The following is a 24,931-nucleotide window of genomic DNA, read 5'->3' on the forward strand; positions in this document are numbered from 1 at the left end:
CAGAAGTGGACAGCAAAAGGGCACCCCTTAGGAATCTACAGGTCCGCGCTTGGCCAGGTTTTCTTTTCAGTAGAAAAGAAACTTTGACCAGAGAGCTTCAGACCAGGAGACACTCCCAACCTGGCCTAGCCGGCTCCTCCTGGCAGCCGCCGGCGCTGGGCTCCCTCCCTACCCCTCTTCACGCTTTATTTGGTAGCCAAGGAGTGGGCGTACGAGGTCTCCGCACTGTGGCCAGGGATTGGGGGCCGTTTCCCCATTTCAAGAGGCGCACGCCAGGGGTGCGCGGTCGCACCGCGTTAAGTAGGTCGGCAGCTGGCACCCGCCTGTCAGCTTCCAGGGCTTGAATGTCCCTGCCAGCGCTCGGGAAACCGAGATGCGAAGAGCCCGGTTTAAACGTATCCAGCAGAGGTACACGCCAATAGAGTCCATGCGCTTTCCCCCCTCCCTCGCCCCCCCCCCCCCCCCAGGTTAGGCTTCCTAGCGCTGTGTATATACCGGACCACACTTAGGTTCAGAACCGTATTTGGTGTAGACGTGTAGATGCCGGACACTTGAAAGCCTGGATAACTTTTGATGTTTTGACTATAAGTCCCTAATTGTTCTTAATGGTTACAAATGGCTTTATTTACTTGTCACTGTATCTACACATTTTAATCTATTTAACCAAACAGCAGAGGCATATTTCACTCCCCACTCCCTGAAAAGGAAAAGCAAGGATCTAGGCCTCTAATTTGTTTTTAGGACCTTCTATTTCTTTGGCTATGACCGCGGGAGAGCTCCAAACCGCAGCATTGATTACTCTACAAACCCGCCTGCAAAAAAACTCTCCTTCTCTGCTCCATCTAAGGAGATGTTGATGTATATTGTAGCTGCAAGGTGTTAGATATACTTGAGCAAGTTGTTCCCAGGATGTAAATTAGGTCCCAAAAGCTGTTGTCCAAATCGAAGAAACAGAGAAATTAATCTGGGAGACTATCCATCATCACCGGTAATAAAGAGAGCGACATGGATGAGACAGATGATATGATTAAGGGGCTGTGGTCGTTTTAATTAACTTTTTGCTGTCCTGTAATGATCAAACTGGTCACCAGACCCGGTCAATAAGCATGTTAATATCAAACAAATAAAACCAGGGATGATTAAAAACCTCCTGGTTTATTAAATTTGAAATTCAAATGAAATTTATGCTGCAGATGCATACAGAATGCTAATAGATTTTAGCTTTATTGACACTGGATCCCACAGGTTTGCAAGAAACAGCAGAATATCCATCTATCCCTTCCCTGCCTGCACGTTAAACTTCAAATGGGGTGGGGGGAAACTTTTAATTAATATTAGAAAAACAGCACTTCTATCTTTCTTCCCCTTTCCCTTCCAAACCTGTATTATTGTGGTATAATACTCAAGAGTAATGATCAGTATCACAAAAGGTAAACTGAGCTCTATGCACCATGAAATGCTTTGCCAAACAGGCTGTATCTACAATGGATTACAGATATTCCCTCCTGTGGGGGATTAAAAAATGATCGAGTCACTTCTCCAAAGTGAAGAAACAGGTGCCATTAAGACTAGTTTCATTGAAACCAGAAGCAAGATTATTGCTGTTTTAATTTTTGGTCAATTACATAATTTTCTTTGTCCTTCCTTTTTAACTCTGCTGTCTTATGTCTTATGACAAACACTAATCACTCATTTGGAGGGGGTGTAGAGGTGCAGTAGTGTAAGAAAAAAAAGCTCTTTGCCCAATACTACTACTAAGAAATAAACACCTAACTTTTTAAATGGGGGTAAGTGAGATGAATATATATTTATATAATCTTCTAATAAAGAAAGAGCCACATGCAAACCCGTGAAAATCCCCAAATGCTGCAAGCCAACCTTGTGTAAATTGAAGGATCCAGTATATTTATTAAATCCACACACATTGTGACCCATTGTCCTAGGAAGACTTACATATGATTCTAAAGTGAATTTATACAAATAAATTTGAGAAGTAGGTAGCTCAAAATAGTAATCACATGATGCTGAGTTTTTCTAATTCGTGGCATTTTTTGAGGAAACTGGTTAATGCCTCTGTTTACTCTTAGAATCAGCATTTAACTTTTTAAATAGTCCTTCCTTCCAAAAGATAGTAGGAGAAAAAGATGAAATAATTATTCATAGAAGGGAATCTTCCCTCAAAGCTTTTTTTCCTCCACCTTTGTGGGTGACGGTATTGATTAGAATTAAACCCTAAATTTGAACAACTGTGTATTAAGTTTTTAAAATGAATATCATTATAGAAGGAGACCAAAGCAATGAAGTTAATTCTCTTTTATTTGTTAAACGGAGTTCCCTCCTTCCCCCACCCCTTCCTCCTTCTGGGCTGGCCTGTCACGCCTTCTCAACACGCTAAAATCATTCAGAGTGGCTTGCTGGGAGAAACACGACATTTATGGTAAGCGTCAGCCTTCAGAAAAAGAAAGCAGTTCATTAATTTACTTCACACTTACTTCAAAGTATGAGAGTGTACCTTACACCCTTAATCAATAGATATGATGTACAGTCAATATCCCAACAATGTTAAAAAGGGTTCAGAAACACATACTCTCACACCACAATATCAGCCTCAGCTCTGCTTAATGAAACTTACACAAATGATACAACCTGACTTTGGAGTTCAGTAAACCCCAGAAGAAAAAAAAAAAACTTTTTTTTTTTTGACATCTCCAGAAGCTGTGATACACCTGAGGAGTATACAAAAATAACAATGAAATAAAAATATTTACCAAGCCAAAATAACAGTTCTCCCAGGTAGTAACATTTTCATCAATGCTGCCTTACAATTAGATTTCTGAGAGCATTTGTCAGTGCTTAAAAATATTATTTAAAAAAACCATGAATATTCAGTAGGGCTCCAAGGGCTGTAGACTTTTTGCTACACTGGTGTGGTGCTTTCTGTGGTTTAAGATGTTCCCTTGTGGTGGCAGTGAAATTGTAATGACATTTCTGAAGGCAACTAATAACACAAATGGCAAGCAAGTGACTAAAACCCACCAAATGTGAACTGAGTGTATCTATTAACATGTACACACACTCACAGATATCTGGCTCAAATGCCAATAGACATAGACGCCTCCGCATATGTGGTCCAAGATTTGTCAAAACCTTGTCTCTATTCTCAGATAAATAAAACCCATACATATCAATCAAAATCTTAATTTTTCTCTCAGGAAAGCAGTGGGGAGTTCCTGTGAAAACTTCTAACTTCCACAAAATACTCCTCAATTTCTCACCTAAAGAAAAAAAACAATACTCTCTCACCCCCTTCTCTATCTAATCTTTTTGTATTGAAATTTACTCCTCGCCAAGGGACAAACAACACCCCCTCACCTAGAGTGAGACTGGCACTTCCAAAGACGAATCCCACCTCAGGAGAAAAAAAGAAAAAGAAAGAAAGCAAGCAAACCACTGCATCAAAGTAAGAACTCGTGGACGCAGGCGCACACACGCCCCAACTCACCCCTAAAAATACCCTTCAGCCTCCCGGCATTTCTACCCTTCGGCTGTAGAGTCGGGAAAAGAAAGGTAAGTATTAATACGACTTTCTAAAAAAAAAAAAATATCTATCTATCTATCATCTATCTATCTATCTATCTATCTATCTATCTATCTATCTATCATCTATCTATATCTATATATAGTGAGAGTGCCCAAGAAGGTAAGAAAAAGATCACTCAAGATTTTAGGTACAAGAAACCAGAGGAAGTTGGTAACAGTGATGGCGTTTGTGAACATTGATTTACTCAGCCTCACTCAACTTCGCAGATTCACTCGTCAAATCGCCAATCTCTTTTTCGTTTGTACATTTTACAGCACCGTTCCTATTCTCCACCCCCAGCTTTGCTGCACACACACACACACACACACACACACATTCTCCCAGCCTTCCTTCTTCCTACATCAAACGCACACACTCATCCACACTCCCTCCTTTTTCACACACACACTCCTCCCCGTCTCCCCACACCACTCACACACCACCTCCCCCTCCACTTGACTGCACTGTCCCTCTTCCCTCCCTAGGTTTGTCACTCAGTTACACTAGAGCACACGCACACCTTTCCCCTCAATACTGGACTAATCTGCCGCTCTACCCCCCTTTGTCACACACGCAGTTATACTGTCACCCACCACACCCTCCCCCTCCTCTCACTGTCCCTCTGCTCCCCCCTCCTTCCTTACCCTGTCACTGTTACACTGCCACAATCACATTCCCTCCCCCCGCCCCCGTCTGCACTGTCTCCTTCAGCTTGGTCACACACGCACAGTTACATTGTTACACAATCACACACCCGCTTTGTAACACACACTCAGTCCCCGGCGCCCCTCCCGCAGCTCTCCCCCCCACCCCCCCGCGGCGGTCGGCGGCGGCGCCGCTGACCTCACGGCGCGCGCGCGGCGCGGCCCGGCGAGGCCGCAGATTGGCTGGCCGCGCCTCCGCGGCACTTCAAAGCCGGAGAGGGAGCTACAATTGTGGTGGAATGGGCGGAACTGATCATTGTATTGCACACCTCTAAAAAAAACACTGCCTCTGATTTATCAATATAAAAAAGATCCTCTGAGAGGAGTGGGCACTTTTGTGTGATGGCAACTTCACTTCTAGGGGTGAGTCTCAGGATTTTCTCTTGCTGGTTTAATTAGTTTCCTTTTATTGCCGATCGGAGGGGGTTAAAGTCGCCCCGGCCAGGCCACGGGCTATCAGTCTCTATTGAGAGCTTTTTTTTTTTTTTTCCCCCACTTTAAATACAAGTGAGTTTGGAGAAAAGAAAAGGGGAGAGGGGGGCAGAGTCACTTTTTTTCAGAGCAGGAAAAGGTTCGAAGTGCATTTAGACAAGCCACCTCGCAGCGCCCGGCCGCTCCCTGCCCGGGAGACGCGCGCCCTGCCCATTTTACCTGCGACGATTTCGGGGTTAAGGAGAAAGCAAATTCCTCCTCCTGGGCAAACTGCAGATTTTCCCTCTTCCCCTTAAAAAAATTCCGCAGCCCGCCTTGTCTTGCAGGTACGTTGAACCCGTCTCTCTCTCTCTTTTTTCCCTATTGTAGACATTTTTAAAGAAAATAAAAAGGAAAGCAGGAAGAGCGAGTAAGCCAGCCTTCTAGTTTACCTCTTTGGGCCAGGGAGAATCAACCCAGGATGGGTTTCTGGGGACCGGAACAGGATTTTCAAAGCTCTCTGTGAATTACAGGAGAAGAGCTCTTAAAAGCAACCCAATGGTTTTTCCCCTGGCTTCTCCGCAAAGGAAACTTCTTTCCTCCCTAATCTGGACTTTTGCTTACTTGTTTCGAAATGCCTGGGGCCTTGTGCACAGGAGAGTGTTGTTTTAGGTGAGAATATTTGTCAAACTCTTCTTTAGCATGGCGCTTTGCTTCCGAATCAGACGCCGGCAGCCAAACTTGTCCCCTCCCGTAGAGTAGGAAGCAGCCGGGCGCCGGGGCAGTTGGGGGAGCCAGGTGAGTTGGTGGCGGCGCGCCGCAGCGAGAGATGGGGTGCAGTGGGGCGTTTTGGAGGCTGCCGGAGAACTGATGCAGATTTCTTTCCTTCCCCCACCCCCACCGACCCTTTGCCCACCTCCCCTCCCCCACCCCTTCTCCTCTCCCCCTTCTCTCAGGAAGAACCGAGGTTGGGATCGACTCCTCTGGCCATGCTTGCTGCTACCTGTAATAAGATCGGCAGCCCCAGCCCGTCTCCCTCCTCCCTCTCGGACAGCTCCTCTTCCTTCGGCAAAGGCTTCCACCCCTGGAAACGTTCCTCCTCTTCCTCCTCCGGCAGCTGCAATGTAGTGGGTTCCAGTCTCTCAAGCTTCGGCGTGTCGGGGGCCTCCAGGAACGGCGGCTCGTCTTCGGCGGCGGCGGCAGCGGCGGCGGCGGCGGCGGCGGCCGCAGCCCTGGTCTCCGACTCGTTTAGCTGCGGCGGCTCGCCAGGCTCCAGCGCCTTCTCTCTAACCTCCAGCAGCGCCGCGGCCGCCGCCGCGGCTGCCGCGGCCGCCGCCTCCAGCTCCCCTTTCGCAAACGACTACTCGGTGTTCCAGGCCCCTGGCGTCTCGGGGGGCAGCGGCGGCGGGGGCGGCGGCGGTGGTGGCGGCTCCTCTGCGCACTCGCAGGACGGTTCCCACCAGCCGGTATTCATTTCCAAGGTGCACACCTCGGTGGACGGGCTGCAGGGCATCTACCCGCGCGTGGGCATGGCGCACCCATACGAGTCGTGGTTCAAGCCCTCGCACCCGGGCCTGGGTGCCGCCAGCGACGTGGGCTCGGCCGGCGCCTCCAGCTGGTGGGACGTGGGCGCTGGCTGGATCGACGTGCAGAACCCGAATGGCGCGGCGGCGCTTCCCGGCTCGCTGCACCCGGCCGCCGGGGGGCTCCAAACCTCGCTGCATTCACCTCTTGGAGGCTACAACTCGGATTACTCAGGCCTGAGCCACTCAGCCTTCAGCAGCGGCGCCTCCTCGCATCTGCTCAGCCCCGCAGGGCAGCACCTCATGGACGGCTTCAAGCCGGTGCTGCCCGGCTCATACCCGGACTCAGCCCCGTCGCCGCTGGCCGGCGCTGGGAGCTCAATGCTGAGTGCCGGGCCGTCGGCGCCGCTGGGGGGCTCCCCGCGCTCCTCCGCGCGCCGCTACTCAGGCCGCGCCACCTGCGACTGCCCCAATTGCCAGGAGGCGGAGCGGCTAGGCCCGGCCGGGGCGAGCCTTCGGCGCAAGGGCCTGCACAGCTGCCACATCCCCGGCTGCGGCAAGGTGTACGGCAAGACGTCGCACCTCAAGGCGCACCTGCGCTGGCACACGGGCGAGCGGCCCTTCGTGTGTAACTGGCTCTTCTGCGGCAAGCGCTTCACGCGATCCGACGAGCTGCAGCGGCACCTGCGGACCCACACGGGCGAGAAGCGCTTCGCCTGTCCGGTCTGCAACAAGCGCTTCATGCGCAGCGACCACCTTAGCAAGCATGTGAAGACGCACAGCGGTGGCGGCGGCGGCGGCTCTGCGGGCTCTGGCAGCGGCGGCAAGAAGGGTAGCGACACCGACAGCGAGCACAGTGCCGCGGGCAGCCCGCCCTGCCACTCCCCGGAGCTGCTGCAGCCCCCTGAGCCCGGGCACCGCAATGGCCTGGAGTGACACGCACCCCGCGCCTGTCCCTCTCCCCGACCCCTCCCACCCCGTTCTGCTTGACCCGTGGCTGTCCTGGTCTCTGCCCACTGCACCCTGCTCGCTCGCTCTCTGTCTGTCTCGCTCTGTTCCTCTCTTCTAACTTCCTCTGTGACTTTGTAAAGGAAATATGGACATGTAAGTAACACGCGTTGCCGTCCTGGGTCCTGGCTTTCGCGCTCCACCCGGTAACACTGTCGGAGCCCCGCACAACCCGAACCTGAGCCTGGCCAGGCCTTTAATTCTCATCCTCTCTCCTCCATCCCAGGGTGTGACGGGCCTGTATTTAATAGGAGGCAGCCGCTGGAGGTAGAGCTGGACGAATCCAGTGCGTGGGAGACCTGGGGCCTCGGCTGGGGTGGGAACAACTCAGCTGAGCTAGGTTGAGAAGCGCCGTGGGGAGGGCGAGGCAGGAGGCCCGCGTAGGGCATCCCCGCGGGGCAGCCGCTGACTTGGTTCCAGAACAGTAGTCTTGGGTGTTTGGGCTTCAGAGAGTCTTGCCGGGCCGCTGCCCACCCTGCACCGAGCCGTCGGAGCTTGTGGGGGTGCCCATCTGGCCGCACCGAGATCCGGAGTTTGCAAAGTTTAGCTCTCTCAGTGTCAGCTCTGTCTCTTTTTCTTTGTTCCCTGAGGTGGAACCGATGCAACTTTCAGCTAAGGGGCAGTCTTGGCGAATCGCTGCAGCAGCCATCTTTCATCTTTATAACACTTTTTTTTTTAAAAACTAAAAACCTAAAGAAAAAAAAAACCGGCATCTTTCCACTTTGATTCTCGCCTAGTTTTTCCTCTAGCAGTGAGTAAATCTTTTCTCTTGAAACTGCTAATATTGATCCCAAAGTTATTTTGATCTCATTAACTTATGGGGTGGGGGTGGGGGTGAGGGTAGGTGTCTTTCTTATGCAAAAATATCCCTTTCCGGTGAGACCAGATTCACTATCTCCGTGTTTGTCCTTTTCTACCTCGTTTTTCACCCCTCCCGAGCCTAACCTTCCTATTTTTTTCTTTTGCTAGTCCAGACATCAATTTGTGTAGTACCAGTTTCTGTAAATTCTTGCAATTCATTGAAGATTCTTAGGGTTAAACTTTTTTTGGTGTGATTTAAACTTATGAACAAGTAAAGAAGCTATCGTTTATTTCAGACGAAGCTGTAGTTTAAATGCCAAAAGAGGGAAAATAGGGAAAAAAAATCCTTTGTAAAATATATCTGAACCTAATGGTTTGTACAACTGGAGAATCGTTCTAGATTAGTTACCAATTAACTATTACTCCACCAGTGTATGGGTGCGAGGTGCAGTTGTCCAGGAGACGATTTTGTATAGTATTTTTCTTGTACATTACTTCCAGTAAATATTTGAAAATATATTGAAGTTGATTTTTTTTTTTTTTTTTTTTTTTGTTACAAGAAAATATTAAGAGTTATTGTTGCAGTTCTGATGAGCTGCGGGTTTTTTGAACTCACTTCTGGAGGTGCAGAGCCACAAACGCACTTTCGGGGCCTAGTTTTGCTCGAATATGAATTTAGATAGGTATCAAACTGTAACTAAGACAATATTTGATAAATGTGGGATGACATTTAATTTAATGGAGCATGTTCTTATTTGCATTTGCTGGCAGTTCAGGCATAGTTAAAGTGAGAGTTCTCCTATATTTCATAACTGGGTCTACCAAAACCCGTGTATTAAATAAATTGTCCAAGTGAAACTCAACTAACTTTGGCTTTTGTGTATTTCCTGAAGGTAATATTGTTAACTGTTAATAAATACTCCTGACAATACATTTAAATGTTTGCAGATTCTGCAAACTAATTGCTCATTGTAATGTTGAAATAATTTGGATATTTCACATTGAAATGAAAAGCCTTTCTCTGGAACATTTTAGACTTGCATTTTAAATGCATGAAATGTAATTGATTTATTTGTAATATTTTAAATGGTATTAATAAACTCATAAAAGACTAGGCCAGTTAATTTGTACTTTTTTCCTTTTTAAACTATGGACAGTCACATTTTATCTTCAGTTAAATGTCTAATTTAAACAAAATATAATCCTGTTTTGTGATATTTAAATAATTGCCTTTAAGATATTGCTTAAATGGAATGATCTATTTGGCGAAATTGTGTTTTCTCTATTTACCAAGATAAAGATTATAGTGTCTAAGAAATGTAATTAATTATTTACCAGTAGATTTAGCTCAAAGCATCAGGATTTACTGACCAGGATTTGTACTAAGTCACCAAACAATTCAAAGAAATTTCCCATTCTGCTTCCTTCTCACTCTCCAGAAGAAGTCAGGTTGTTGGCCACTGATTGCATTTGGTATTTAAAAGGCCAAGCCTTACACTGGAAGATCAATACATCTAAAATAAAAACATGGGTTTGGGGATAACTTTTGTTGTTGGGGGTGGAGGAGGTCAAGCTAACAAAAGCTTGTTTTTGGCATTCCATGTTTTAGCTAAAGATTATGTAGAGGTAAATATCAGTAGATTCCTGTTGAAATGAGTTATCTGTTCTTTTAAAGTCTCTAAACAGCCACCAAAGAAAAGGAAGGTTAAACCTTAATCTATTTACTAGGCTATTGTTCATAGGTGTCAATGATGCCAATAAAAAAATATTGTCTTGTTATGTCTAAGTGCATTTAAGCAATGGGTGTTCCTTGAGCCATACTTTGAAACATAAAATACTTTAAATGTTGATTGCTGTTATATCAAACTATTTCACTATTAGTTTAATATTATTTTGAATCAAACTAAATAAAAAGTTAGTGTGTTCAGATTCTTATAAGTTTATCTTCTTTCTTTCCGTTTGCATTCTCCCCACCCCAAGTTCAGTCTTGGTGTACATCTTGAACTGAAAAATTTCCATTGAAATGTATATAAAGTCATTATCCATAGAAACAGAAGTGAAAATACAGAATGCTATGAATATTGTAAATTTAGAAGTAAAAAACAATTAGGGATAAAATATTTTAGAGGAATACAGTTTGTGTTGTAAGTAGCAGACTGCCTACATCCTGTTATCTATGCAGATATTTGAGACCTCCAATCCCTATGGTTTTAGGAAAGCAAGTTAGCTCTGATCCTTTGGTATACTATAGCTCTAAATAGTGGTTTTAAAAAGTAAAATAGTCTCTTTGTCACTTTCTTCCTAGGAAGAATAACACGCAGAACACAGTTTCAGTGTTTCTTTTTTATTCAAAGTTGCAGCGCTGAGGAGGAAACGGTTCTGAAGGAATTGAATGTAGTGTCAGGTAAGGAAAGCTGCTTGGTATATTTATAATAGTTGCATTACATACAGAATCACATTTGATTTAAGAGGTGGATGATAACAAGGAGAGATATTGTCTAAAAGAAGATTCCTTTGGGGTAGTTGAAGGGGGACAGGTTTTTCTGTAGTATAGATTGCAAACTTTTACTTTCTTCCCTTGGCTCCTCCTCCCCTCCCTAACTCTGGTATATTTTGTTTTGATGGTTCCTGAGCAGCATTTCTAGTTTCGTGTCCTGCAGGGTGGGCAGGGTTCCTTTTCCGGGATGAACATCCTGTTTTCGGAGGACAGAGGATGAAGTGCAAAACTGATTTCTCCCTGCTTTGTCTATGTTAAAGCACCTCTTAACAGAGCCTGGAGTCTCACTCAAATGAAGCCAAAGGCTGGGTTTCACTTTGAACCAAGGAACAAGATTCCCAGTTTTGCAGATCACAGTAGAATTAAACTAGTTGTTGACCCGGAGGTCAGGCCAGCATATATCAGTCCACCCTCCAAAGACAGGAATAGAGTTGAGGCTCAATCCAGCCTTTCTGTTGACCTACCTCATTTCCTCCCCAAACTTGAGTGTTTCTTCTCTATCCTACCTTCTTTTCTGGCTGATCTCTTTTTGGATGGTCTCTTTCTCTTAGGGATGTATGTGATTAATTTGTTGAGGTTGGACTACCATGGAAAATATTTTATGCTAGAAACTTAATGTAAGCCAATGTGATGAGTTACTTTCCTCTGTCAACTGATCTTAGAAAAAGTTCCTGGTTGAGTATGCCTTCCTTCCACTCTCCTCTTAACCCAATCTTGGTATAACTTCTCAACTGGGCTTCTTCCCTTGGGGAAAGAATGCTGAAATTAAAAATTAAAGACAAGCAGGTGATGAGACTAGACTCCTGAGTGAGCAGATCGATAGTCCTGCCATCAACATGTTCATCTCCCCTCGGATCTTTTGCTGAGATTGTTGAATGAAATGTTACAGCTGGTCTGTGGAGGAATTTCTTTCAAATAAATATTTCATTTTAGAGGATTAGCGAAAAGGACAGATTATCTTTTAGGCTGGTAAATTAAAGGAGTAACTTTAGAGGGGAAATAAATGTATGGATTTGATTATTCTCTGGTTGCCTGAGATGATAGAGGTAAATATTATAATGTAAGAAGTTCTACATTTTGCTCAATTTTTCATACAAATAGCCTCAAAGGTAGATTGATTTGATGCAGGTATTTTGAATAAATTGGGGTTTTTAATTTTCCTGCTGATTTTTTGCAGCTTCTGTCCAAGCAGGCATTATTTCTCCTTACACCCCCTAAGAAAAACTGAGGTATGATCAATTTTTAAAAAAATAAATATGGTTTCGACACTTGTCTGATTTTCTTTCTTTCAAAATAGCCTGGTAGGTTAATTCTATCATTACATGTAAAGGATATCGTGTTAATCAAAAGCAGTGGAGTGTAGACTAAATTTTAAGTGAGGACTGTATTCTGGGTGACGTCTTTTGAAGACTTTGCTCCATACACAATTGTATTGTTGCTGTTGTTGAAAAAATAAGATTCAGAATTTGCTTGCATTCTGTTTATTCCTTGCTTCCGGATTAAAGGAAAGCCGGTAATTCCTTGCTATCCTGAGCTCCAGCCGCGGCGGTTTAAGGGGATGCGCGTCAGTGGGCAGCTCTTTAGGTTTGTTGCACTCCCTGTGCGCACAAGTGTTGATTTCCTATGGGGGGGGGGGGCGGAGGGGATCTATTTTCTTTGGTCCCTGGGCGCGTGTTTAATTTAATTTAATTTTCTGCGGAGTCTCTTGGTGGTGAGGAAGCAGCCTTCTACATTTTGCTGTGGTTCCTAACAACCGTCAGGCTTCAAGACCTCTGGGGACAGCGGAGAGCTTGCGGGTGACTAAGAAACGAGGACTAAAGCTCCCGCTCGAAGCTGCGGCTTTTCACTGTTGTTCGAACGTTGTTCTTTCAATTCCATCTACTGGGGCTTTTAAGCCCATTCCTAACTTTGCTTCTCAGGCAAGCAGTTCTGGCTGTGCGGGAGGGAACGGTGGAGGTGCCTTCTGAGTCTCTTGCAGGGCTCTTAGCTGCGTTTGTATGGACTGCCCAAAGTTTCCCTCATTCTCCTTTTCAATGAACTCACGACGAGGTTTTGAGCCCGGGAGAATTTCCTAGCCTTTCCAAAAACCACTTCTTTTCTCGCCCCGCTCCTAGACGTGCCGGCTGCTCCGAGAAAGACCCCTGAAACCCACCCCCTCATCCCCCAAGGGCTGGGATCTGGCGACCTGCACCGTCCGCCCACGGGTTGCAGCGAAGGGTGGGGTCTCCTTGCGAGCTAAGGCCCCCGCCCGCCCGCTGTGCCCCTCGTGCTGCATCCCGAGCAGCCCTCGCACACAAAGGCGCAGTGGCTGCCTTCGCGGACAGCGAGCGCCACCCTGTGCCCCGCGCCCGCTCTGCAGGGCCCCGCGCGGGTGACGCCCGCCGGACCCTGCCTGCGCTTCCCGGAGCCCCTGGCTCTGGGCAAACCCACCGTGGGAAGCGCGGCTGTGAGCCTCCTACGCGCGCGCCTCCCGGCTTTCAGGGACGTTCCGGCAGGACCGGGGTGGGGAGTCCCTTCCCTTCCAGTGCTCTCCAAAACCCCCAGCATCCTCCCGCTGCCCCTGGCCATCTGAGCACTGGACTTCGGGCCTCTGTACCACCCTATCCCAGGGTGGCACGCACCGGACTACGTCCTGCAGGTGTCACCCCGGCCTGCCGCGGCGTAGACAGGCCAAGGTCGTTTTCCCCAAACCTTTCTGGGTCTCTCTCATGGTCTTAGCATCGACTGCATGTGCGCCTTCACCTCCTGTGCTTTTCTCTTGGCTAAACTGCTGCGTTCGCTTGCACCCGCCTCTCCTCCCTAGAGGCGTTCGACCACATGCAGCGTCCTCCATCGGTGGGAAGTTTTATTCTTGACTTTTTTTTTTACGGGTTTGCCAGACTCGAAGGAAGGAACTTGTGCACCTTTTCCCACGCTGTTATTATAAAGGAAGAAAAATTAAGTCTGATTGGCTGTGAAAACTCTTTGCCTTTTTTGGGTTCAGGAACCTAAGAACAGTTTCGCCGTCTCGATGACTTCCTAAGGGAACATGTATAGGTAGAGCCATATAATCACTGTACCTGTTGCATAGAACTCAGTTTTTCTTTACCACGTTGTCCCTAACCCCCAGCAACCTCTCTTGGGCTTTCTTCCTCTCTCTCCTTGCCTCTCGACCCTTTGGGAAGCTGGAGATGTGGGGAGCACTAGGAGCATTCTCCAGGTCTCGTTTCTTGGTGACGTCTGAAGAGAGGTGAGGATGGATCAACCCCGTCGGAAAAGGCGCCATACTCTCTTGAAAGCTCTTGGAAAATGTACTGGCTGCTCAGGGAAGGTGAGGCAGCAGCAGCTCCTGGGAACCTCTCCTCTGGGCCTCTAGGACTGTGGAGCTGTGGTTCTACTTTGTACTCTCGAGGTATGCCAAGGATTACACTTGGCACTTATTTATGGTTGTGCACGCACCTTCTATGTGTATTTGGGGCCCCCTGTGATGAGGCTGCAGCATAAACATCTTCCTCAACACATATCCAGGGAGTGCTTAGAGCTCTTAGAGCTGCAGACCTGCGCGGGGCATGGCCGGCCTATGGTTAAATCCATGGGCTCCACTGACTCAGATCCCGTAGCCGGAAGGCAGGGGGATGGCCTCCTGGTCCGCAGGAGGGCCTGGAACGCCAACCCCCCCGCAGCCTCACATAGCAGCCTGGCCGCCAGGAGCTCCAGGATATACTTGACGCGTCCATCTCCGGAGTTGCCACCGGCCTCCTCCCTCAAACCAGCCAGTGACTCGAGCCCTGCCCCCACCCCTCTTTCAGGGTCCAGAAAGCCAGGAAGCGCTGGAATGCCTCGTTCTCCCACCCTATTGTGCCTAGGTGTTGCAAACCACTGGAAGACAGTTTCTCGCTTTGATCTCATGTCCCAGTCATTCTTTAGCACAGAGGGGTGAATTTAAATTAAATTTCTTTCTCTGCTGATAAGTTCTAATGGGCCTCAGAAGGTGAATAATTATGCAGTAACATTTCATGGGTTGTTGGAGTGGGAATTCCCACTGCGCTGTCACCAGGAACAGAATTTTCCCGGTCACTCAATGCTAAATGAAGCTTCACAAGTAAGCTACAAGTGTCTTTCAAATCTCAGTGCAGATAAGCTAGTCCTTTCCTGCTCTCACCTTTCTTGTCCCTGCAAAGCAGTTCGTCATCACTTTTTTCATTTAAGTTTTATTTGTGGTTTAAAAATACTTTTAAATTCTCTACTGAAAGATTTTGTTTGGAGGTAAAAAAAATTTGCTTTGATGATTAAATATGCATTCCTATCCGGACAAAGTACACATTGATGAAAGCTGGGCCGCGTTTTCCTGAAAAAAGGCAGATAAGTCACCCGGGATTTGCCTCCGAATACCTGGACTCAGTCTTGCCACCCCTCTCTTCTCTTATTTTAGTGAATTCTTGCTGTTTTGCTTGATTCCCGAGCAGAAAGGTCAAGGCCTAGAGCTGCAATAGTTTTCTGAACCTACCTGGCTTGTGTTTCAGAGATGGACTTTCTGTGGAGTGAGGTTAAAAGGAAAAATGCATTTGCTGCTTCATTCAAAGCAGTCATCTATCTGCTAGAAAATGTGGAGTTAATTCTTTAAGATTTTGATTTATATTTAACTTTCCCCCAAGATAGATAAGAAACAGTATTAAGAATTGAATATTTAAATAGATCATGATATTCTGAAACTGAAAAGGAAATCACTCAAAAAAAAAATTTAGATCAAAGAAATCTAAATTTGTAATTTAAAAGCATAATGGAACACTATTGTTTTGTTATTTAAAGAAAACCCTTATACTCCATTTACATGAGTGTTTCATTGCATCGCATTTTCCTTGTTTACTTTCCTTCTCTTTAAATTTCTTCCATTAAATAAACTGAGCTCCCACGAGCTTTAAGATTTCTAAATCAACACATAGAAACTGGACCCTGCTTATCAAGTTTTCACTCCTCTCTTGGCAACTAATTTGAAAGGGCCCAAACAATGCGTTGATTTACAACATTGTGCTCATTTCACCCTGTACTCTAAGAGAATGTTGGAAACAACCTCACTGACTCACCTAGGGTTATCTTTGTCTTTGAGAGAACCAATCCTTCCAGCTTTAAGATTTTTTAGCCACTCCATTTTAAGCAGAAAACGGAGAGAGAAAGTAGAAGTCCACCCTTCCCCACCAAGAATTCAGGTGATTGTCTAGTTCAACTGACAGGAAAGGATTTGTACTGCCCAATTTTGCACCCAATGTAATATCCCTAATTATGCAGGTATCGTATCATCAGGTTTCCCATCATTTCAGGAAGTTTTGTGCTCTTTCGTCTACACTGATCAATGCTTCATTTCTCTTACATACTTGTGTCCCTTATTTTGGCAGTTTCTTTCTTCTTTTAGTCTCTCTCTCTCTCTTTCTCTCTTTGTCTCTTTCTTCTCTCTAAGTAGTTTCTTCCCCCTTTCAATTAAACAATGGCTTTTGTAAGGGAGGGGGAACCTAGTGGCAGGAGGGGATGCATTTATAAGATATTCACATTGATTTAGTAGAGTTTTAAAAATATTATCAAGTTATATACTTTAACAGAATTTGTCTATAGATATGTGAATTCTCTAGGGAAAATAATCATTTTTATAATATTAAATTATATTTCTCCCAAAACTTAAAAAAATAAGGTTATTTTAGGTGACAGTTCAGTAGCCTTTGTACTATGAAGCAAAAAACTTTTGCTCTTTCTCCCAATAAGTAACTATTTGGCTTAAAACTGCAGTGGGTTAGTTCTAGTAAGGTACACATATGGTTTATTTCCTATGACGTTGATAGTGATGTATTTCACTTTATTATCACAATTGAATTTTGTACTGGTAATTAATAGAGCACAGTAAAACAACCTTGTAAATATTTTGGCAATAGAACATTATATATTCTTCAGTGGCATATGCTTTGTATAATAGAAAGCATCTAATATAATTTACTATACAGTATAATTATTAATGGGAACATATTTTGCTTATGTTTGCATATTTCACTTGAATATTTTAATATGTATTCCCAGGAAAATCAGAATCAGTGAGTGTTACATTCTTAAAATTTCACTTGTTTAACAGAGAAAATTTTTGTTTCAAAAGAAGGGCATGACAGTAATCCCTGGTATAGAGAAATGGTACTTATGTCTGTGAAGTGGTTTTGGAACTACTCTTATTATTTTATACTCCCAAAACAGAGATGTGCTTTCTTCATTTCATTTTTTTAAAGTAAACTTTTTCATTTTGGAATAATTTTAGATATATAGAAAAGTTGTGAAAATAATACAGTGAGTTCCAGTAGTTTTCCCTGTTGTTAACGTCTTACACTATAATGGTATATTTGTCAAATCTAAGAAATCAATATTGGTATATAATTTTTTTATAATAAAGAACTAAAGGCAACAAATGTTGGATTGCACATCAGTCAGTGATAGATTGTAGCTTAGCAAGTTGTTGACTTCTTTTTAGTCAGGTTATGGTCAGCTTGCCTATGCAGAGACTTTGTATTAATTTAGTAAGTTGTTTAGAAAGCTATTCCTCTGGGATACAGCTTTAAAATATAGTTTCATAGAGTGAAAGTTCTTATTTCGTTTATAGTTAATTAATATGTAAGAAAATATATCTAGTTTGGTTTTCATTTTTATTTCATGTATAGAAGCATCAGAGTGAATTTTGAATGTTTGATAGTTTTACTGCAAATTATCAAAAATTTATTTACTTTTTTTTAAAAACTTTTATTTATTTAAGTGTGTTTTTCTAGGACTCATCAGCTCCAAGTCAAGTAGTTATTTCAATCTAGTTGTGGAGGGCGCAGCTCACGGTGGCCCATGTGGGGATCAAACTGGCAACCTTGTTGTTAAGAGCACCGCGCTCTAACCAACTGAGGTAACCGGCCACCCCCGCAAAATTTACTCTTAACAACAATATTCTATTTGTAGCCAGATATGTTTTTTATTGTAATTTAAAATGGCTTATTTACTCATTATTATTGTCCTTACTGTAGTAGTAACTACAAAATACAAATAATCTAATAATTATATTTAGTTCCTTCACATTTTTCAAGTTAAGTTTTAGGGTTATTTTTGCTAAGGAACTGAGTTTGTCAGAATATAGAAAGCTTCAAAACCTAATGGTTAAACTTAAATTTTAGATAAACCATAATAATTCTTAGTATAAAGATACCCGATGCAATATTTGGCTTCATTACAGGCTATCCTTACACATTTAGAATACTAGTACTACCCTGCCGTAATAAGAAACTACATTTACCTAGCTTTCGGGAAAGTAATATTGTGTTGATGTTTGCTGGTCAGCGTCTTCACCTTTCTTTCTATTATTAACATTGTAAAAACGGTGTTAAACCCTAATTTCTATTAATTAGATACATTCAGTTGAGACCCTATATTGAAGTTTTGCTCCTGCCAGTTCTGGACTCCAGGCACTTTATACCCACCCTCTGGTTTAATTACTCTTGCTTACACTGCACAAACATGGACTTTTGTGTTTCTGGAAGTCATGTATAAGTTGTAGCAGCAGTACTGCAAATGAAATTCACTTGCTCGGTATTCCATAAATTATGAGTAAATGATCAGAAGTGAAAATACTCCAACCCAGGGGAGTTTGTTTGCCTCTGTGGAAGTATTGCTATAGGAAATAGAGTAATAGCCATTCATTTATTCATGACATTTCCTCAAAAAGCAATCCATTATTTTAATGCAACCGTTTTCTTTCTTGTGGTTCATTTATGCCATTAATTTAGTTTTTCTAACAATTTCCTACTTCTTGATAGTTACTGTTTGTGATTATTCTCAGAAATAATGACTAAAGTTGTGTGTAGCTTATATGTAATACAGGCTACTAAGGAGTCAGGTGGGGAGAATGAACCTGGCATGTAAGGTTTACCCATCTTGCCTTCTTCACACAGCTCAAACGAGTGAATGAACAATATTAATAGGCCATGTATGCCAGTCAGATAAATCATTAACAATACAGGTAGTCTTAGACCCATAAAAAGGGACTTTATCAAGGACCTGGGCTTAAAAGGCAGCCACGCTTTAGGTTCTGCTTTCACAATATAGTCATTATAGCTATTACTGCCAGGGTTCAGAAGAAGCTGGTAAGTGGGAAGTTTAGGAAAACTTATTTTGGAGACTGGCTTGATGGTAACACTCTCTGGAAAAATTAAATTGTATTATAAACAGGTTCCCACAAACTGCCATACTTTTTTTTTTCTATTTTACTTTGTTTTATAAAACCAATTAGATATTCATTTAGATTAATAAATATTTAAAAAATATAATTACCTCTGTGAATTCTAAGGGAGGCATTCACATACAAATGCAAATTTGTTAAGTCATATTACCTTCATCCTAATCCAAAGAATTTCCATTTCTTCATTTCTAAACTTCATTTTTTTTGGAGACAGTAAGATGCTCACTGAAGATATTCTGGAAAGTACAAGAAATTATGAAGAAGCAGAGAAAACAAATTACCTTAACCCCGCATCTGAGATACAACAATTGTGCTTTTACTCATAATCTTTTTTCTACATGATTTTTTCTTACACATACGAGTACGTACAAGAAGGTAACCTGCTTTCTTCCCATTAATATTAAAATAAATTTCCCTTACTATTAAAAATTCTCTGAAAACATAGTTTTAAGTGTTTATAAGATACTTATGGTCTGGATATATCAAATTTTTACTTCCTTCCTTAATACTGGGCATTTAGTTGTTTCCAAATTACCGAACATCCTTGTGCATGACTTTTAGTTCTAATTTCTGATTATTTCCTTAGGATACTAAAAGAGGAAGGAATTCTTGAGGGATAAGGATGTTTGAGAGGCTCCAAACAGATTAACAGAGTACCGTCCTGGAAGAATTAGGCCGATTATATTCCAGCAAACAGCAGTTAAGAGACCCAGATTTAAACACAGGGAATTCTTAATCTTTGTTTATTTAATAAGAAATGAATCTTATTATTGCTTTAAGTTGCAAATTTTACATTGCTAAACTTTTTTCCAGATGTTTGTCATTGTCATTTCCTCTTTTGTGAATTGTCCTTCCATGGTGATGCCGTTTTCTGAATGAGAGTCTACTTATTTGCAAAATGAGGCAAATAATCTGGGCCAATGGAGGGCATTCTGGGGAAAAAGTGCTGCTGGCTCTGGAAGTAGAAACTGCCTTCATGCCTTTGTGCCTACCATGCAGTTCCTTTCAACTGGGATCCACAGATCGTGTTCCTTTTACTAGTAATAGATTAACTACAGTGAGTGGGCAGAATGGAACCTTATTTATGCTAACATTTTACAAAAGAATTTTGGGAAAACAACTAGTTGTATTTCCCAATTGAGATGGGATATTGTTTCACACTGTCACATGGTACTGTAATAAAATATAGATTCAAATGAACATGTTATCTGTAACTGCTTGAAAAATTAAGAAAAGCTTCAATCAATGAGTCTGTAGGATACCAAAAGAAAATGACATTTTTATAAATGACTTTATTAACTGAATTAGTTAGATATTTTGGTCTCTAGCTGCAAGAAACCACAGAACTGATTTTTAAAGAGTTCATTCGTTTGTGGCCACCACAGACAGTCTGATTTGAATCAGCTGTTATAAACTGGACAAAAAGATCTATTTTAAAATTTTGATATTTTACGACCACTGGAGAAATTGTGCCCAAGAGTAAAGTCAGCTCTACTTAATCAATAATTCCAAGTTTTTAAATTTTCTTAAATAATTATATGTAATTTAAAGAGATACTCTTTAGTGAACCTGAAGTTTTATAATACCTAGGTGACCTACTCATTAGCACTTGAAAGAAATGCTTAAACTCTTGAGTTGTTGAGAGGAGGGAAGGGAAGAAGATGGTGAGTAGATTGGACATACGACATCATATCTTTAATATAGCCTCAGCTTATAGTAGACATAATAGCTTATCTGACAGTGATATTTTAAATGATACATTTGTTTTTGTTCAGTTTGAAAATCAAATCGACAAATACTGAATGCCTACCTTCTGTTCATACTTTAGGTTAAAAATAAGCCTGAGCATTACCATGAATTACAGTTATAATTTGAGAACTTACTTATAATTGTAAAACAAAAATTAAATATTTCTGGCATTCTTTCTTTAAGGAAAAAAATTTGTTTGAACAAAATAAAAATCATCCATTTGTCTCTAATGGATGTCTCTAAATTATTTAAAAATTTAACAATTTTTAGGCATTATAGTATTATAATTTTAAAATACTCTAAGTGTGTTAAAATAAATTAAACCTTTTTCTTTATATCTAAAAATGTTACAAGAGGACCGAGGTTAGTTTGTTCTCCAAATAAAGTTACTTGATTATTAAGTAAATTTAAATATTCTACTGTGTATAATAAACTAAGAGAACTCACTGATGGCGGTTAATAGTCTTTTAGAAAAGTAACAGCTCTTCCTTCTTTTTACTGTATACAGGAAATTCTGAACACACTGAAACTGAAGAGAGCAAAAAAACAAACAAACAAAAAAAAAACAATGAAAGGACACAAGAACCATGCCTTTTTAAAACTATACTGTGACAGACGAAATAAGTTAACACTTATTAGACTTCACTAATCATTGTATTCATGTTCAGGTTTACAACTTTTACTCATGAATTCTATATAAAGTAACTGGTTTTGGAGACAGATTTTTCATTTTGTCTAGAACAGTGCTTCTCAACCTTTTTCTGTTGTCATTAACAAATCCCTTTGAGACTCTGATGCAGGCTACTGGATCTTACCTTAAAAATATTCATCTCACTCAACACCTCTCTGAAGTCTATAAATGGTCCCTAGATTTAGAGCTAGAGGTCCCCTGAGTCCTTCATTTGTAAGTTCTGCTAAAATGCTACACATTTTAGAAGACTTTTACTTGAGCAAATCAAATAAAGTGTTTTTTATTTTTGGTTCTATAATGTACCCTGATAAAAATTAACATGGAGAAAGGAGAAGAGTTAATTAACTCTTGTCTGACAGACTGGAGTTTCTGTGACAATTCCAATTCTTACTGTAGGAGCAGCTTGAAATATATAAAAGAAAAAAACCAAAAACATGAGGGTGTTGTCCCTCACATTTCAGAAGTGTAGGATCAAAATTTTGTGATGTTTGTACTTCTGTGCATGCTGAGTTTGTAATATACTAGTGGCCACTCTAATTGTTTTAATTTTTTCTAGATTAATGTCATAGGCCTTCTGCCAGTATGAAAATACATAGAATTTTATAGTCCATTATTAAACACTCTAATTTTAATACAGTTTCATACTTGGGGAAGTATTCATTTTACAGTATTTGGAAAGTCCTTTATAAATAGGAGCCTCCGGATAGTTAAGTAAACCTGAAGCACTTCTGATGATTCCACCTTAGTCAACACTTTACACACTGCATATGTTACTACTTTTCTTCAGTTACGTTTGTAAATCTGTGTTTTTGCATGAGACAGCTATCAAGATCTTTTTTTTATCTTAACCAGGGAGAGGAATGATGCACCAGCAAGTGGGTTGCAAATGGAACAAGAGAGTTATGATAAACACCCTGAAAATAAAGATAGCAGGGATGATTCAACAGTGAGAGACAATCTATGTAGATACCAGGGTCCAATCTTCCCCTACACTTGTGTGTGTGTGTGAAGAAAGACTGGAGTTGTGGAGAAAACATTCGATTGCCAGAACAGCTGTATTTCTAACCCTTCCAAGTTGTAATTGGGTTTTATACAAGATTTTTTGTTTTTCACAGTGTGGGTGGGCAGAAAAAAATCCAGTTTCACACCAAAATGTTAACCAAAGAGAAACTATATAGGATAGTTTTGTATTTTTGCAATGTAATGAGGAGGCCAACAGCAAGTTGTTTTTAAGTAAACAACTCAAAAGTACCTTATTTCCTATTCCATCTTAGAGGGATAATTGATCAGCTGAGTGTGGGCTATAGAGTCAGCTTCTCTGGGTCGAATCCTTGTTCTGTCCCTTCCTTGGTGTTTGACCTTGGCAAAGTTCTTTAATTATTCTATGCCTCGGTTTCCCCATTTGATAAAATAACGAAAAATAATAGATTGTGTCCTACTGTTGACAAGCTCATGCTTATAAGGCTCAATCACAGTGCCTGATGAATGAATGCTCAATGCATATGAACTTAATTTTAGTAGTTCTAGCTTATTTTCTATTACTGATCTTATTATTGCTACTATATAATGGAAGGCATTTACCTTCTCTTTGTTACTTTGGTGGTCTTCTCCTTTCTCTATTCTTGGGAGCCCTGTTGACCTTGCTCTAATTCTTAATGACCCCTCTTGCTCCTGCTTTGCTTTGGTGTCCTGCACATACCATCCTGTGTGAGCCAGGCATTTTGTTTTTTGCTAATATGTCGCTCATTAACCTCTTCTCAGGGGACTAAGATCTATGACATTGGGGACTAGAGGTATTTATGAAACCAGGTTAAGCAAAGGTGTAATTCTACCTGAACTGGGGCCATGGGACCAGGAATTTAAATTTAAATTTATACCTCTCTTAGGTTTTCTGAGGATTTGATGGTGAAATATTTTTTCCACCAGTACTAATCTAATTGCTAGAGTGTATTACATTTGTTATTGTTTGAGTGTTTTCAAATAGTTTTTTTCTTCTTTCTTTTTCTTTTTTTGCTTCACAATTATCCAGAATGTTCTGATAATTTAACAACTTCAAATCTTTTCCTACAATTTCTTGACTTTTAACTGGGCAGAACTTTTTTATCCATTTATTATATGATGTGGTAAAATTGATGATCAAACAAAATACCTCCATTCAACAGCAAATTTTACTTGGCTTATAAAGAATCGCATTTCATCATTTACATCCACAAAAACACAGATCGGTTTACTAGACCATTCTTTCCTTCAGTCTAGTAATGCAGCAGTGGTTGCATTCATTTATAGTTTTTCACACCTAATTGTCTAACTTTTGCTTTTTCTGAAATCTCAATAAACTAACATCTTCAAGCACTTTAAAAAGAAAAACATTTTAGGAGGATTAAATTAAATCTTGATAGTTAAGTATAAATCATTAAGAAAACATGCCCAACAAATTCAATTACATTAGTGATGCCCTTTGGCATATTTCCAAAGACATTATAATCACAGATGCTGTTTTTCTCTAAGAAATGTGCCCCTTTAAAATGTTTTTTAGCTTGGAATTCTCATATTTCTGCAATATTGCCCATGTAAGAAGTGTTCAAATCCAACACTTAATACAGGTTATGTAAACACTTAAGGAAAAACAGATCTCATACCTTGGGCTGAATTCAATCTTGTTGCAGTAGTGTGGATGTAGAAAGCATTTTAAGGGTGTGGCTGGTTAATTTTATTGGACCATGGAATTGGTCACCAAAAGTTTGGTTTTATTCTCACATTGACTTCATGTACTCAATGACTGCACTCTCAGTTCAGCCAGCCATCTTCCTGAATAAATTGTGGACAGAAATCCTGGACGCTATGATTGAGACCGTAGGCTCTGAAGTTAGACAGGGGTATGAATCCCAGAGTCCCAGCCTCAACAAGTTACTTAATTTCCTTCAGCTTCAGTTTTCTTCTCCTTAAAGAGAGATAATAGTAATAACATGTGCCATTATGGAGTTGATGTGAGGACTAAAGAGATAATGTATATAAAGTGCTTATCTGAGGCCTATGTGAAAAATTTCACAAAAAATGTTAGCACTCAGGAGTGGTTTAAAATGATTTTAGGAAAATTCAAAAGTGTTTTGGGTTGGAAGCATGTGAAACTCATATTTACAGTATTCAGGATGCCGTTTTTACTTGCACATTAGTGGAAAGAGAAGAAGGTTAAAAACATTAGAACTTGGGCCAGTCCGGTGGCTCAGGCGATTAGAGCTCCATGCTCCTAACTCTGAAGGCTGCCAGTTTGATTCCCACATGGGCCAGTGGGCTCTCAACCACAAAGTTGCCAGTTCAACTCCTCGAGTCCCGCAAGGGATGGTGGGCAGCGCCCCCTGCAACTAAAATTGAATGCGGCACCTTGACTGAGCTCCTGGGTGGCTCAGTTGGTTGGAGCGCCTCCTCTCAACCACAAGGTTGCAGGTTTGACTCCCACAAGGGGTGGTGGGCTGCGCCCCCTGCAACTAGCAAGGGCAATTGGACCTGGAGCTGAGCTGCGCCCTCCACAACTAAGACTGAAAGGACAACAACTTGAAGCTGAACGGCACCCTCCACAACTAAGATTGAAAGGACAACAACTTGACTTGGAAAAAAAAAGTCCTGGAAGTACACTCTGTTCCCCAATAAAGTCCTGTTCCCCTTCCCCAATAAAATCTTTTTTTTTTTTTTTTAAAAGAAACATTGGAACTTAGTATAAACTCCTGCTTAATAAATCTCGTGTC

At 41.9% G+C, this 24,931-nt stretch overlaps 1 protein-coding gene across 7 annotated transcripts in view; it reads left to right on the forward strand.

Moving 5' to 3' along the window:
- The first annotated feature begins 4,425 nt into the window (after positions 1 to 4,425).
- The window catches only part of SP8 (Sp8 transcription factor), a 48,987-nt gene continuing 28,481 nt past the window's right edge, over positions 4,426 to 24,931 (forward strand). The window contains exons 1-3 of one of the 7 annotated variants that reach the window (XM_088797702.1): positions 4,426 to 4,647; positions 5,397 to 5,493; positions 5,652 to 11,898. In XM_088797702.1, coding sequence (XP_088653828.1) covers positions 5,685 to 7,154 — 1,470 coding nt within the window. In that variant the 5' untranslated portion in view covers positions 4,426 to 4,647; positions 5,397 to 5,493; positions 5,652 to 5,684 and the 3' untranslated portion in view covers positions 7,155 to 11,898. Of the gene's footprint in view, positions 4,648 to 4,747; positions 5,043 to 5,164; positions 5,494 to 5,651; positions 11,899 to 24,931 lie in introns of those variants that run through there. The other 6 variants (XR_016021056.1, XM_019726719.3, XM_074340829.2 and 3 more) reach the window with 6 other exon arrangements.

Source organism: Rhinolophus sinicus, chromosome 4 (genome assembly GCF_057876585.1).
Source record: "Rhinolophus sinicus isolate RSI-liver-muscle chromosome 4, RSI-T2T, whole genome shotgun sequence".
NCBI classification, from domain to species: domain Eukaryota; kingdom Metazoa; phylum Chordata; class Mammalia; order Chiroptera; family Rhinolophidae; genus Rhinolophus; species Rhinolophus sinicus.